At 41.5% G+C, this 14,065-nt stretch overlaps 1 protein-coding gene across 1 annotated transcript in view; it reads right to left on the bottom strand.

Moving 5' to 3' along the window:
• Window positions 1–6,817: 6,817 nt before the first annotated feature.
• The window catches only part of apc (APC regulator of WNT signaling pathway), a 33,137-nt gene continuing 25,889 nt past the window's right edge, over window positions 6,818–14,065 (bottom strand). Inside the window, exon 16 of the mRNA XM_046860916.1 lies at window positions 6,818–14,046. Within this exon, the coding sequence (XP_046716872.1) occupies window positions 7,698–14,046 (6,349 nt within the window). The 3' untranslated portion in view covers window positions 6,818–7,697. The remainder of the gene's footprint in view (window positions 14,047–14,065) is intronic.

Raw genomic sequence — 14,065 nt, 5'->3', positions numbered from 1 at the left:
TATTATTATTTTTAATATTGTACAACATTAATACTGAAGACATCCGAATGATAAAAGAACACATATGGAATTATAAAGTTTAAAAAAAAGGTGTTAAACTAACCCAAAATATGTTTTAGATTGTCCAAAGTAAATACATTTAGCGTTGATGACAACTTGGCACACAGATTCATGAGGTACAGTGGGGGTAAATACTAATTAATCCCCTGCTGATTTTGTAAGTTTACCCCCTTACAAAGAAATGAACAGTCTAAACATTTTTTGGTAGGTTTATATTAACAGAGAGGGACGGAATAATAAAAAAATCCATAAAAAAAAAACATTAAAGAAAAAAGTATTTGATCCTGTACTAACCAGCAAAAATTCTGACTCCCACTCTCCCAAATTAGTCCTGTCCTTTTAAGAGAGTACTCCTAATATCAACTCATTATGTTTAGAAAAGACACCATTCACAGAATTACCCTCTTCCTTTCAAACCTCTCCACCACCATGGGCAAGACCAAAGAGCTGTCAAAGGACGTCAGGGACAAGATTGTAGAGGCTGGAATGGGCTACAAGACCATCAAATTGTTGCCTTGGCCATATGTTTTTGGTCATTGTGGAATCCTCATCCATGACCCATCTTCTGTGTTTTGGCTGAGGCCAGAAGGTTCTCATCCAAGATTCTGCGGTGCATGGCCCCATTCATGTGGTTAAGTCGTCCTGTACCCTTAGCAGAGAAACAGCACCAAAGCAGAATGTTTCCTCCTCCATGTTTGGCAGTGGGGATGGTTTTCTTGGGCTCATATTCAGCATTTATCTGCCTCCAAACACGGCGAGTCGAGTTGATGCCAAAGAGTTCAATTTTGGTCTTATCTGACCACATCACATTCTCCCACATGCTCTCTGAATCATTCAGGTGTTTAGCGAGTTAGGTGTTTTCTTGGTTCTTCCAGCTCCCTTGAGATCATTAAAAAGTTTCTCCCGTGTAATTCTGGACTGATCCATAACCTTTATCAGAATCATCCTTAACCTGTTAGCCTTCGCCACAGATTTTGGGACTCACAGCTGAAAATGCCCTACCTAACTTTAAATGTTAACAGTTCCTGAAAAAAGTGGGCTACATAAACAATTTAAATATGGAAAGTTATAGATAATGAAGTTAAATAGTTTTTCCTGAATTTAATTATTTTTTTCTTCATATATAAATACACAAAATCAGTCCTGAAGCAATCCAGAAAAGTATTGGGCTAAAAGCCACATGTCTGATTAGTTTATCTTTTAAATTGAATGAAGATATCTTAAAAATGAGATTCCTACAAACATTTATTTGAGACTATGGTTCACCCCGCCCTTCCACTGTTTGAGAGCCACCTGCTAAACTCAGGTGGCCATTCATACTCTATTCATACAGTCTGCACATAAATGAATGGCTGACCATTAAAGGCTATTGTTATGTTTGCATGTTTGGCTATTGATATTGAGTTTGCATTCATATTGATGGCCAGGTAGTCAGACAAGCTAATTTTTTACAGTCATGGCCATTCATATTGATGTCTGGCCATTCCAATCGCAACAATTCACACACACACACACACAGACACTTACTTTTTTTCGTATAAAAACAAACGGACAATAAAACGTATAACATCGTATAAAACTGTAAAGGGAGATATATTGTAACTTCTTCTTTCAGCTTCTCCCATTAGGGGTCGCCACAGCGACTCATCCGTCTCCATACCCCTCTGTCCTCTACATCTGCCTCTTTTAACCCAACTACCTGCATGTTTTCCCTCACCACATCCATTAACCTCCTCATTGACCTTCCTCTTTTCCCCCTTCCTGGTGGCTCCATTTTCAGCATTCTCCTACCGATATACCCTGTGTCCCTCCTCTGTCCAAACCATCTCAATCTCGCCTCCCTCACCTAGTCTCCAAAACGTCCTACATCCGCTGTCCTCCTAATAAACTCCCAACGAAAACCTCAACATCTTCAGCTCTGCTACCTCCAGCTCCACCTCCTGCCTTTTAGTTAATGCCACTGTCTCTAAACCATACAACATCGTAGGTCTCATCACAGTCCTATATAACTTTCCTTTCACTTTTCCAGATATGCTTCTATCACAAATCACTCCTGCCACTCTTTTCCACCCACTCCACCCAGCCTGCACTCTTTTCTTTACTTCTTTTCTTCTACACTCTCCATTATCTTGCACTCTTGAACCCAGGTACCCGAACTCCTCCATCTTCTCCACCTCTTCTCCCTGCAACTGCACCACTCCACTGCCCTCCTTCTCATTCACACACATGTACTCTGTCTTACTCATACTTAATTTTATTCTCCTTCTCTCCAGCGTGTACCTCCACCCAGACTCTTCTCCACCCGCTCCCTACTCTCACCACAAATCACAATATCATCCGCAAACATCATAGTCCACGGAGACTCCTGTCTGACCTCGTCCGTCAACGTGTCCATTACCACTGCATACAGGAAAGGGCTCAGAGCCGATCCTTGATGCAGTCCAACCTCCACCTTGAACCAGTTTTTATTTCCTACTGCACACTTCACTGCAGTCACACTGTCCTCATACATGTCCTGCACCACCCTCACATACTTCTCTAAAACACCTGAATTCCTCATACAATACCACATTGTAACTTACAGATGTAAAATAGGCTCAGATTGTCCATCTCCATGCAGATTTACAAGTCTCTGTTGTTACTTCGCCCCCAAGTATGTTCCACCTTGCTGCTTTGCAAATCGCAGATAAAACAACTTTTTTGACTGTTCTTTTTGTTTTGTTTTTTTTTTTTTTTTTTTGTTAACAAACCCCAGTTGGCACGAGCTGAAAACAGCTGTTTGTGCCGAACTGAGAGCTGCATTTACTTACTGGTCTGTCCCAGTGCACGTGTGCTGCTTCGACCAGTAAGAGTTTGTAAAGTATACTAAAACTAAGACTCACCCACGTGGTGAACAAAATCCCCCCATATATCGTTAGAATCCTGCAACCATTGGCTACATTTTCCATCAATCATTTTGTGTCCATAATGCTACTGGCTGGAAATAAAAGATTTAAAATGATAGGTGGTGCATAATAAACATCACCTGGACACTTACCTATGGATTGTATACTGAAGGCCGAGATTCCACCTCTTTTACTTTTTTTTTTAGTGTGTGGTCTCATTTGTTTTGTAACACTATATTCTACCAGCCATATTTGTTTTTTTCTATACCAGAAACATACACACACAAACACCAACCAAAGTTCTGTGTACAAAAAAGAATAACCATCTAAATTACAACACTATTGTTTGGTTATCTTTCCTAATAAACTGGGATTTGCAGCAGTGAATGTGTTTGTGACTCGTTATTGCAATAATAATGTAAGTAGTGCATTGGTGTTTGTAGTGTACTGCTTACACAAATTCAGCAAATAAATCATTATACGTTTTCCATTGAAAAACAGTGATCTGAAATCGCTGCTTGAGGCCTAGACCTTTAGAATGATGTGTAGTTAGTCATGGTTATTCTTGTGCCTTTTTATTTAATCTATTGCGAAACATTAACACCTCAGACGCTGATGACTAAACGTTTTTTTAACCCAGGAGGTGCTACACCCTCTGCTACATCCATATTATGGCAAGAATCACTCAGTAAAATAAAGCAAAAAGACAGTCCATTATTGCTTTAAGAAATTAAGTAAAAATATGAAGAACTTTATATGTATCCCCAAGTACATTCGGCAAAACCATCAAAGCCTATGATGAAACTGGCACTTACGAAAGGAAGATCCAGCTACCACTACTGCAGAGAATACGTTTATTAGAATTGCCAGTCAAAGTACCTGCCAATTTGCAGCACCTCAGATTAGAGCTCACATAAATGCTTTCTTGAGTTCAAGTAACAGATATATTTTAATATCAACAATTCAGAGGAGACCATGTGAGTCAGGCCTTCATGGTCAAACTGTGGCAAATAAATCATTATTTCAGAACAACAACAAACAGCCAAGAAACACAAGAAACGGACATTAGATAGATGGAAAACATGCAAATTTGAGACAAAATATGAGGAGGTCCACTTTATTATGGGAACAACTGCATATTTGCACATTTATATCGTTCATGCATTTATCAAACTTCAGAATTTAAGGAAACATTAGAAATGTCGATAGTATGGCCAGACTGGTTGACCCTCAAGAATGTCAAATTTTTTTTCAAATAAGCACTTTTTGCCATTACAGTGAGCAGAAAAGCATTACAGAATTGTTATGATGTTGTGGGCATAGAGACACTCATCACACTCTCAGAGCCAGTCCAGAACTAAATTTTATCTGCATGTACACCTTTACATTGAGGATACATTATTCCTGACCAAATCTCCAAATCCAGATTTGCAGCCCGAGACTTCCACCATGCTTTACTGTTGCCACTCTCCAAACCTTCAGCAAACAACTTGCTTTGACTAATCAGTCCAGCGCACCTGTTGTTATTTTTCTGAACCCCGGCTCCTATGTTTTTATGCATAGTTGAGACGCTTATGGCAAAGGTATGCCTTTTTGGCCACAATTTTTCTATGACCAGTTCTGTCCAGACTTCTCCAGCCAGTTAATGGGTATACCTGGGTCCTACTGGTTTCCATCAGTTCTTTGTGGATGGCACTACTGGACATCTTCCACTGTTGAAGGAAAGTATGCATAATTTGTCCTTCATCTGCTGCATTCAGTTTTCTTTGACAAAAACTGCACCAACAGTCATAAAAATTGCCTCTATTTTTTTAAAAAACACTATATTTCCAAAAGTTAGAGGACATCTGGTCATAATTATGGTACGTGCTTTTTGAGCATTGCATTCCACATTCAGTCCCAATTTACTTTTAAAATTCTCTAAATTTTTCTGGAAGATGACTACATTTTAGTGTGTGACTCCACAAAACAAATGGCAGGAAAGGTCAGGTGTCCCAGTACTTTAGTCAATATAGTGTAGCTTGCACAGCACATCTCAAAACCACAGTCAGATCCCCGTTGTACGAGCATAATTCGTTCTGGAAAATTGCTCGTAGGTCCATTTGCTCGTACGTTCAAACTGATTTTCCCCATAAGAATGAATGTAAAAGTGATTTAATCCGTTCCGAGATCTCATTCGAGCGCTTATTTCTGCACTTAAAAAGTAATTGTAGCCTATTTTAACAAACAAATACACCGCAAATGACCGTAATGTAAACATAATTTAACACTTACTGTCAGGGAGCTCCCTGATTCTTCTCCCGTGCGTGCCCCTGCCCGCAGGGAGCTGCTCGCCGGCTTACTAATCACACACCTGACTCTTGTTTAGCACTCTTTACCCAACCATATATAAATCCCTCATACACCTTCACGCGCTGTCCGTTATTATCAATGGTTTGGCTGTACATGTCACGATTCTCCCGCGCTTGTGGTCAGCGGCACGCGTCTCCTACACGCTCCTTTGGATATTACACAGACTGCTTTTCATCCAGTTCGGGACTAGTGGACCGCGCTCCCACCGCGCACCACTGGATTACTTTCCAGTTACTGCGAGTACACGTTTTTGCAAAATAAACTTTGTTTGCTTTGACTTCGGCTTCCGCCTCTGTTTCTCGCATAACACTTACTCATGTGGAAGTGGTCGATTGCGAGTGTGAGACGCACATCACGCGCGTAACCTCCTCGGTTTCCATGGTATTTCTAGTTACTTTCGTTTTCACAGCACCATCACTGATTTACTTGGGAGATATTTTTCAAGATTTCTAGTGAAATAAAAATATAAAACTAAAAAAAGTTAAGTTTTTGCTGCACTGAACAACGAGAGCGACCGAGTGATACGTCATTAAGTAAGAGACTGATGCGACCCGCCGCCGAAAACGGTGAACCGGCAGCGTGAGTTTGCTCGTGAAACAGGGTAAAATTTTGCGAGCAAATCCGTTTGCTCGTACAACGGGGTTTTACCGACAATTAATTTTATATATATATATATATATATATATATATTCAAAAAGTTTAATAAAGGTTACTAACTGACTGACTACATGACTGTTCAATGGTTTCTAATAAAAAGGCTAGTCCCAGAGTTATGATGATTTAACTTACGATGTGTTAGAGTGCATAGTTTTTCTGTGTTTTTGGCATCTTAAAGCTAAATATAGCTCGTCTCTCCTTTTAAACGTCGTCGGCGGACACAAACAGAGCCCATCCAACTGCACCCTCAAATCTCTAGCCAGCGGTCGTCCATGCTCCAGCAGTAACATACATGTATACCCAAATTGGGAGCTGCAGAAAGAAGTATACTACCCTATATTAATCACTATTTTAAATGGATTTTAATTGACTCCTGGGTAGGCTAGGCCATGTTACGAAAGCGTTATCGGAAAGAATCTCCATCGTAAGTCGGGACCTCCTGTATACTGTACGGATTTTTGGTGTAGTGCTGCTTATCTGATCTGACTGCGTAACACAAAATTATAGCATAACAGTGCAAGCTAAATTGCAATTTGAAGAAAAAAAAGAAAAAAAATTACCCCTAAATATGGGGGAGGACAAAAAAAAACAAAAACTTTTGCATCTGATATTATGGATTAGATTGCTGTATTTTCTTGTTTAGGAAATAAGCAACTCACAATACGTAGTTAAGGTAAACCAATCAGTAGCAAAAGCATCATTCATTTATTTACACATTTGTGCAATCTGAGAAACTACACCATTGGCGAAATGAATTCAACTATGAAATATAATGAACCCTTAACTGTATTTCCCTGGTTAAATAGGTAGTATGTGATGTACACCATTGCAGAATCAATAATAAAATTCACAGGAATCAACAGTCACCAAAATGGTGTTTATTTCATTGATTTGTAATTTGAAAATTATGTCAAACATCAATCAGCCTACTTTATTGCATGAGGGGGAAAAAAAATAAAAACAATGTCATTTTGGTAGAAGAGTATATCTGATCATGTGCTTTAACAATAACTCTGAATAATGGGTAAATTAAAGTGGATTTTTAAAAACAACACCAAAACCTACAATAATTTAATTCTAACAACTTCAGACCTTCGGAAACCAATGCATCAATTTAAAACACTCACCTCACCTGGAAATGTTGTACACAAATAGCAGAGCAGTAAATCTATTTATTTTTATAAGCTATGTCCATTGTAAATATCAGAAGTGTTTTGTTTTCCTTACTTTCAAAAACACACAGACAAAAGTGTAAAATGTTACACTACAGCTATTAGCACACTGTGTCCCCACATAAATGTGCATCTTTACTTCAGGAAAGAGCAGAACATTGGATGAGATCATGCAAGGAGCAGAAGTCATAACATACAATATGTGGCAGTAAAAATGATTGACATTTGAATTAATACAGGTGTACAGTTCCTTACAAATCAAATGCATTAGTAAGGAGGGTCAAACGAAAGCTATTACAACATCCCAAATATTCCACCTCAAGTCAGGCAAGATAAGACCTTGTCGCCAGTTTAAATTAAATATATACATAATTAAATCTGTACAAATTGACGTACAATTTCCTGTCCCTTCCTACTCAGATAATCAACATGTGCCTGTCATACTTCTACCAGTTAAATGACACATCCGCATATTTGTTTTGACTACAATATGTTTAAAAAAAAAATGTGTTTCTCCCACAGAAATGAACAGAACATGTTCCAACAATTGTCCAGTCTATTAACACAATTTTTACACCGAGGTGACAATATAGGACCCACTTTCCGTTGTGTCTCCTTTAGAGTCTCTCTTTTTTACATTACTGTTAACTGGAGTGGGAATCTGAGACGGTCTCGGTGTTGTGTTATCAGCACTGCTCTTTCTAGGGCTGGGTGTATAGTTAAAAGGACTAACTCTAGCAGCAACAGCACCACTAGGGGAGCTGTGCTTGCTGGAATTGGTCGAGCTGAAAGGTGTACGGTCGGCAACAGCAATTTCATGAACTTCCGTAGCGATATTTGGAGTGCTTAAAACAGGCTTAATGTCAGTCACCTTTCTGTCAAGACTCTCACTACTTCGTATCAAGTTCAAATTAGTTTCTGAACCGAGACGTCGACTGGACACACACTCATTGTTTGCTGTCTGCTTATGTTGCATTTCACTCAAGTCCCAATCACTGGGATGCAGCCTTCCAGACAAGCCATCAATTACTGGAGGTGTGTTTGCTGTTGGTGATTTACTAGACCTAGGGCTATTGATAGGACAATCTTCAATTCTCACCCAGACATCCTCAGTTTTAGACGTTGTGCTTACATCGCTAGTTGGATCAGACAAGTCTAGAGACATTGAGGGACCCGATTCATTATTTTTAATTTTCTTCCATGTGCCTTTCCTTTCTAGCCCCCCATCTTTGTTCTGTCCAGATCGCTGAGGAGGATTAGCTGGCTGACGCTCATCTTCACTTCTGCCCTTTTCACTGGACTCGGATGATGCAGAGAGTATCGAGGAACTGCTACCTGTTCTTTTCCAAGTGCCTACTCTTGGAAGAGAGGAAGAATGTTTACTGTGCTCCCTTTTCCATGTGCCTCCTTTGTTAATTGGGAGTCTTGAGGGGGACTCTGAATGCGATCGGGAGATGTCATGCCGTCTAAGTGACTTCCCATCTCCATTTTCAGAAGAATTTTGGCTTTGAGGGGACTTTTTCCAGCCACTTCCTTGGTAGGGCAGTGAGAGAGACATGTCTGGTAAGGATGGGCTTGAAATAGGTGTTTGAGACTGACTTGGGGAGGAAGGGGACAAAGACTCAAAAGAAGCAGACTCCTCTAATTTCCTTTTCAGGGTTGGACTAGGGGCTTCTTTAATAAATGTAGATTGGCGAACAAGTCCAGGTTTCTCTGATCTGTCTGACTCACTCCCACTTGACTTTGTGGAAGACATTCGCGATAGATCCGTTTTCTTTGAGGGTCCTGTGGCTCCACACTGATTTAGACTTTTTGAAGCAGATTCACTCCTGGGTATACCACTGGTGCTTCTTGGCAAGCCACTGTGTTTTGGAGGTGTTTGCTGACCCAGCTGTCTTCCTGGAGAGGGGTAAGACATTCGACCAGACCCAGGTTTAGAAGCTGCATTTGGAGAAACAGTACGAGGTATCTGAGAAAATTTGTTTGGTGGAGTTAGCCCATTTCTACCTGGAGAGGCAGAGGTACGGCCAGGAGACTGCATGGGTCTAGCTAGGGATTGCTGGGGTGGTCTAGATGGTGTGGAATCTCTGGATCCTGATCGAGAGGACGTTTTACTTAATCCTCCTTGGGAGGCAGCTGATTCTCTGGCAGGACTAGGATCCGATTTTGATGATGTTTTCATAGTCCTTGGAGAATTTCCAGAATTTGGTGCCTGAAGAGCTGTGGGTTTTGTGGCTTGCCCACGAGTAGGAGGCTTTTTTGGAATGGGGCTGGTACTGGGAGAGCTGCTTCTCACACCAGGAACATGTACCATCGTCCGGCCTCTTGAAACTACAGGACCTTGTCTTTGTTGAGAAGTCATGGTCTCAAGACTAGGTCGTGGTTTTCCAGTGATAAGACTTTTATACACTTTCTTACCACCTTTAAGGCTTTTGGCAGTTTCCTCCTCTTTCTTTTTGGTCTCTAAAGTGCTTTTCTCACCTGGTTTCAGTATTCTTGGTCCTTTAAGGGCAGGTGTCTTATTGTCATCTTGATTCAAAGGCAGGTGGAATGGGGATCCAATGGAAATGCCAGATTTAAGAGAAAGGATAGAATCTGAATCAGACGAACCTTGTCTAGACAGACTCGCTGCAGCCTGGTGCAGACTGCTAACAATTGAATTAGCACCTTCTTGGATGGCTTTCCAGTCAAACGATTCAGAGTCTGGAGACAAGGCTTGCTCTGAAATAGGACTGTGTGTATCGGTGAGATCCAGTATGAGGTCTGGTTCCTCTGCTAAAATCCCACCAGCTGACACACTTTTCTCCTCCTTAACTCCTTGTTCATCACTCTTACTTCTAGGTAGTTGTTTCTTTTTCTTTGGCATCGCAGAACTGATGCATTCTTGTAGAAGATCATCCTCAGAATCAATACTGAGTGAGCTAAGAGAACTATTCCGAGAGAAACATACAGGAGTGTCCTCCACATGAAAGGCTTTTGGTGCATAGCCAGAGGCCTGGGGCCTGGGCATTTCTACTTGTGATGTTTCCTCTTTTTGTGAGCAATCTTTGTTGTTGTTTTCTTGATCAATGTCACTTAAAGAACTTAGAGAGGAATTTCTTGAGAAACACACTGGGGTGTCCTCTATTGAAAAGTTTTGCTTTTCATCAGACACTGTTCCAGCATTTTCTTTGGATGCAAGTGAATAACCTGTTTTTTGAAGAGCCTTTGCTGGGGCTCCCTGTAATGTGGCCACTCTGTTTGTGTTTCCAGAATGCTCTCCAATACTCTTTGCAGGTGGGAGCTTTCTTTGTTCCTTCTCTTTTCGGAGCTCAGCCTTCTCTTTGGAAAGGTCAAGATCGTCATCTTCGAAGTCAAGTGAGCTTAGTGAATCATTGCGAGAAAAGCAATAAGGAGTACCCTCAATTGGTGTGTAATGATGCGGAGAATCAAAGGCAAAACCTGGACGGGCACGTTCCTCAGCATTTAGAGGCTTATCTACCAATGCTTGTCTGGGGCCTGGCTTAGACTCTAGTTTTTTTGTTTCTATGTTTTTATCAGGATATGCTGCTTCTGATAAGTTGCTTGAGGCATCTGGGCGCTTAAGCATTCTTGCTCGATATTCATTGCTTTGTGGCATTGGTTTTACAGGAGAAGTTGGCTTTTTCTTTTCAAACTCTTGCTGAACTAGACTGCCAGTAGCAGTAGGAGGGTGCTGAGTTTGATCTGACATTTTTTGCACTCTGAATGGCTTGTGTGTTTTACCTTTTGGCATTGCTGAGTTGATGCACTCAGCAAGAATATCATCCCCTTCATTCTCACCAGCAGCACCGTGCATGTCAAAAGATGCAACAATATCTGTTGTTTCTGTACTTTTACCCTCTGGGATGGTGTCTCGTATTTGATTTGATGCCTCTGTTTGAGGAGCTGGAATTTCCATAGTAGCCAACTCATTTGGAGGTGAATCAATGGTAAGGTCACTAAGAGATGTTGCTGTGGAGAAGTTAGTTGGTGTTCCTTCTACGCAATATACCCGAGGCATATCCTCTCCATGACTTAATGTCATATGTTTTTGCAGTTGTCTATTTTGTGTGGGAAGTATTTTGTACACAGGGAGCTGGCTTGGTTTACGGACCACTGGTGGTGGTATTCTCGAAGAAACTGGGGGTGTTTGCTTCTTGGGTTTTCTTGAGGACTTTGTAGGCATGGCTGAATTTATACATGCTTCTAAGATCTCTCTATCGTCGTCATCATCATCAGAGTCATCCAACATGTCCTTTTCAGATTCAATATTTGCTGGAGGCTTGTCTTGTCTCTTTGAATCATTATTGTCTTCTTTCTCTGGTTCGGTCTTGTTTCCATGGTCATCCTCATGAAGTGGGGGCATTATCTTTAGCTCAACATCCTTTTGAATGAAGGGCTCATCCAGACTTAACGCACTGAGGCTCGACGCACATGAAAATCCTTCTGGCGTACTTTCTGTAGCAAAATGTAGAAGTGTGTCATTATCTGGAAGCACTTGCACTTTTTGCACAGCAGCATTGACAGCATTGACTGCATGTCTTGGTGCCAAGTCACATTTTTCAGCATGGGGTGGCACAGTAACTTTCTGTTTAATGGATGTTGTACGTGGGGGTGGTGGCGGAGGTGTCTTGCTACGACTGGGAGGCATAGTTTGGCCAGGGCTATCCGGCAGGTCACTAGGGCTGATTATGCCGCTGACCATTCCACTGTATGGCTCACTCTGTACCGAACTTGCAATGGAGTGGCTCTCAAAGCTGTCAAGAGAGCTGACAGAAGTGCATCTGCTAAACACAAGAGGGGTCTCTTGCACATAATGCTCAGGGGGACTTTTGGGAGTCTGAGCACCACTTTTTGACGGAGATTTAGCACCTGATGAAAATTCTACTGCTTTCTGATGTCTGGAGCCCTCACCTTGCCCAACATGAGATCCTTGCTGTCGTGGTGGTTTCATTCTAACATAGTGGCTAGATGACTGACCTTCTGTTGCTCGCTGATCAGAAACGTTATTCGATGATTTCTGAGAAACAGGCAAAGTTGTATAGTTACTAGCTGCATTGACATTCTGTTTACAGCTCTCCATTTCATCCTCAGACGATAAGGATGATAAAGAGCTTCCCCTTGAAAAACATATAGGTGTATCCTCCACACAATAGGTCTGCAATGTTTCTTGATTTATTGTTGGAGCCTTGCAAGTGCTCTTTTGAATTGCCCTGCCAGGCCCTGGTCGGTTCTGAGCTGAGGATTGCTGGAGCTGTTTTTGCCTGTTTTGAGTTTTTATTGATGAAACAGAAGATGAACTGTCCTGGCTTAACTGGTCCTTGACAGAGCTTTGTGAAGATGATGCCTTTGAATGACTGAACACTGTTTTTTTAGATGATGTATCAGAATACTTCAGACTGTAATCAATTGGTTGTTCTACATGATGATCTTCATTGTATTTTATACTGTAATTGGTAGGCTGCTCATCAAGTTGATCCTCTTCCGAATAGCATTCACTGTAGTTGGTTGGTTTGTCCTCACCAAAATCATCAACAGGACAAATAGTTTGACTAATTTTTTTGTTCAATCCATGACCGGAAGCATTGCTACTTTGCTCACTAGGTCCCCTGGAACGGAATCCTGCGGATATGTCCTGTTGCACAAACAGGGGCTGGTATTTTTTAAGCTTATCTTCACTTTCACTACTTCCATCTTTGTACATTGGGTACCCTGGGCTTTGGGACCTGGGATTGTGCTCAGAAAGTTTCATTTCTTCCTCCAAAATCTTGGGCCTTGCCCACCTCTCATTCTGACTTGGGCTTTGTCGGCCAGAATTGAGCTGCTCATCTGAATACTTCAAACTGTAGTTAATTGGCGTGTCTAGATCACCATCATCATCCTCCATATGATTTGCATTGTGTATCTTATGAGCAAGGTCAGCAGGATATTTTCTGTAGACACACCACTTTCCTTCATCATCTTCAGAGTAGGAATCTACAGATGGTTTCATTTGACCCCTTTTTCCATAGCCATCAGAGCTACTGACACTATTAAGGCTGTCATTAGATGCCCTATATTCCAGTTTGGGCATTGGGCAAGGTCTACCCGATGCCTCTGGTTTACTGTAGCTGAACATGTTTTGATGACCGTGAACCCCAGTCTGACGTCTGATGAGATCATCCTGTACCACAAGAGGGTCAGGTGTAGATCCAGCATTCCGATCATCTAGGCCCAAGTGCATGTTTTGTACTTCTTCCATTACCATTGCTATTTGTGCTGCAGTGGTAGGAATTTGGATTCCTATTCTTTTCCCAGAGTCAGGATCTGGGTGGACAGCTCTTCTTTCCCTATCCAGACTCTTGTCTCTTTCAGCCCTAACACTGTCTGCATTTCCCCTATTCTCCCGAGAAGATGGGCTGGAGAGCACTGGTGTGTTCATGTAAGGGGAGCGAACACCAACACCGCTACTGTTAAAACCATCTGACCTGCAAATCCCGTCGTACTCGCCATAAACGCTGTGCTTATGCCGAGGTTTGCTCCTGTGAGAGGCTTTAGGACTCAAATTATCTATATTATCAAACGTTTCAGAAAGATGCTGTGCATCCAGTTCTTCAATTAGTGCTTTCTGTTTTCTTACATGTAGTGAAGGCAGGCTAGATCCAGGAGACATTATGTTTGCGTCCTTGTATTTGGCAGGCCGATTGGCCATGAGGTTTCTCAGAGCTGCAGCACTACCCATAGCAATCATTTTGTGCTTGGAGTGAATCAGATTTTTTAGCATACTAACAGCACCCATATCCCACAATGCCTCCTGATCTTTTGCATTTCGAGCAGAGAGGTTCCACAGAGTTCCACAGGCATTGCTCACTATTGTTAAACTGTGAGATTTCAGGTGCTGAAGAAGGGTCTGCAGACAGCTGCTCTCACGCAGAATTTGCCTACAAAGATATTAAAAAG

Source organism: Silurus meridionalis, chromosome 11, assembly GCF_014805685.1.
Source record: "Silurus meridionalis isolate SWU-2019-XX chromosome 11, ASM1480568v1, whole genome shotgun sequence".
Classification (NCBI taxonomy): domain Eukaryota; kingdom Metazoa; phylum Chordata; class Actinopteri; order Siluriformes; family Siluridae; genus Silurus; species Silurus meridionalis.
This window is presented reverse-complemented; position numbering and strand designations above follow the sequence as displayed.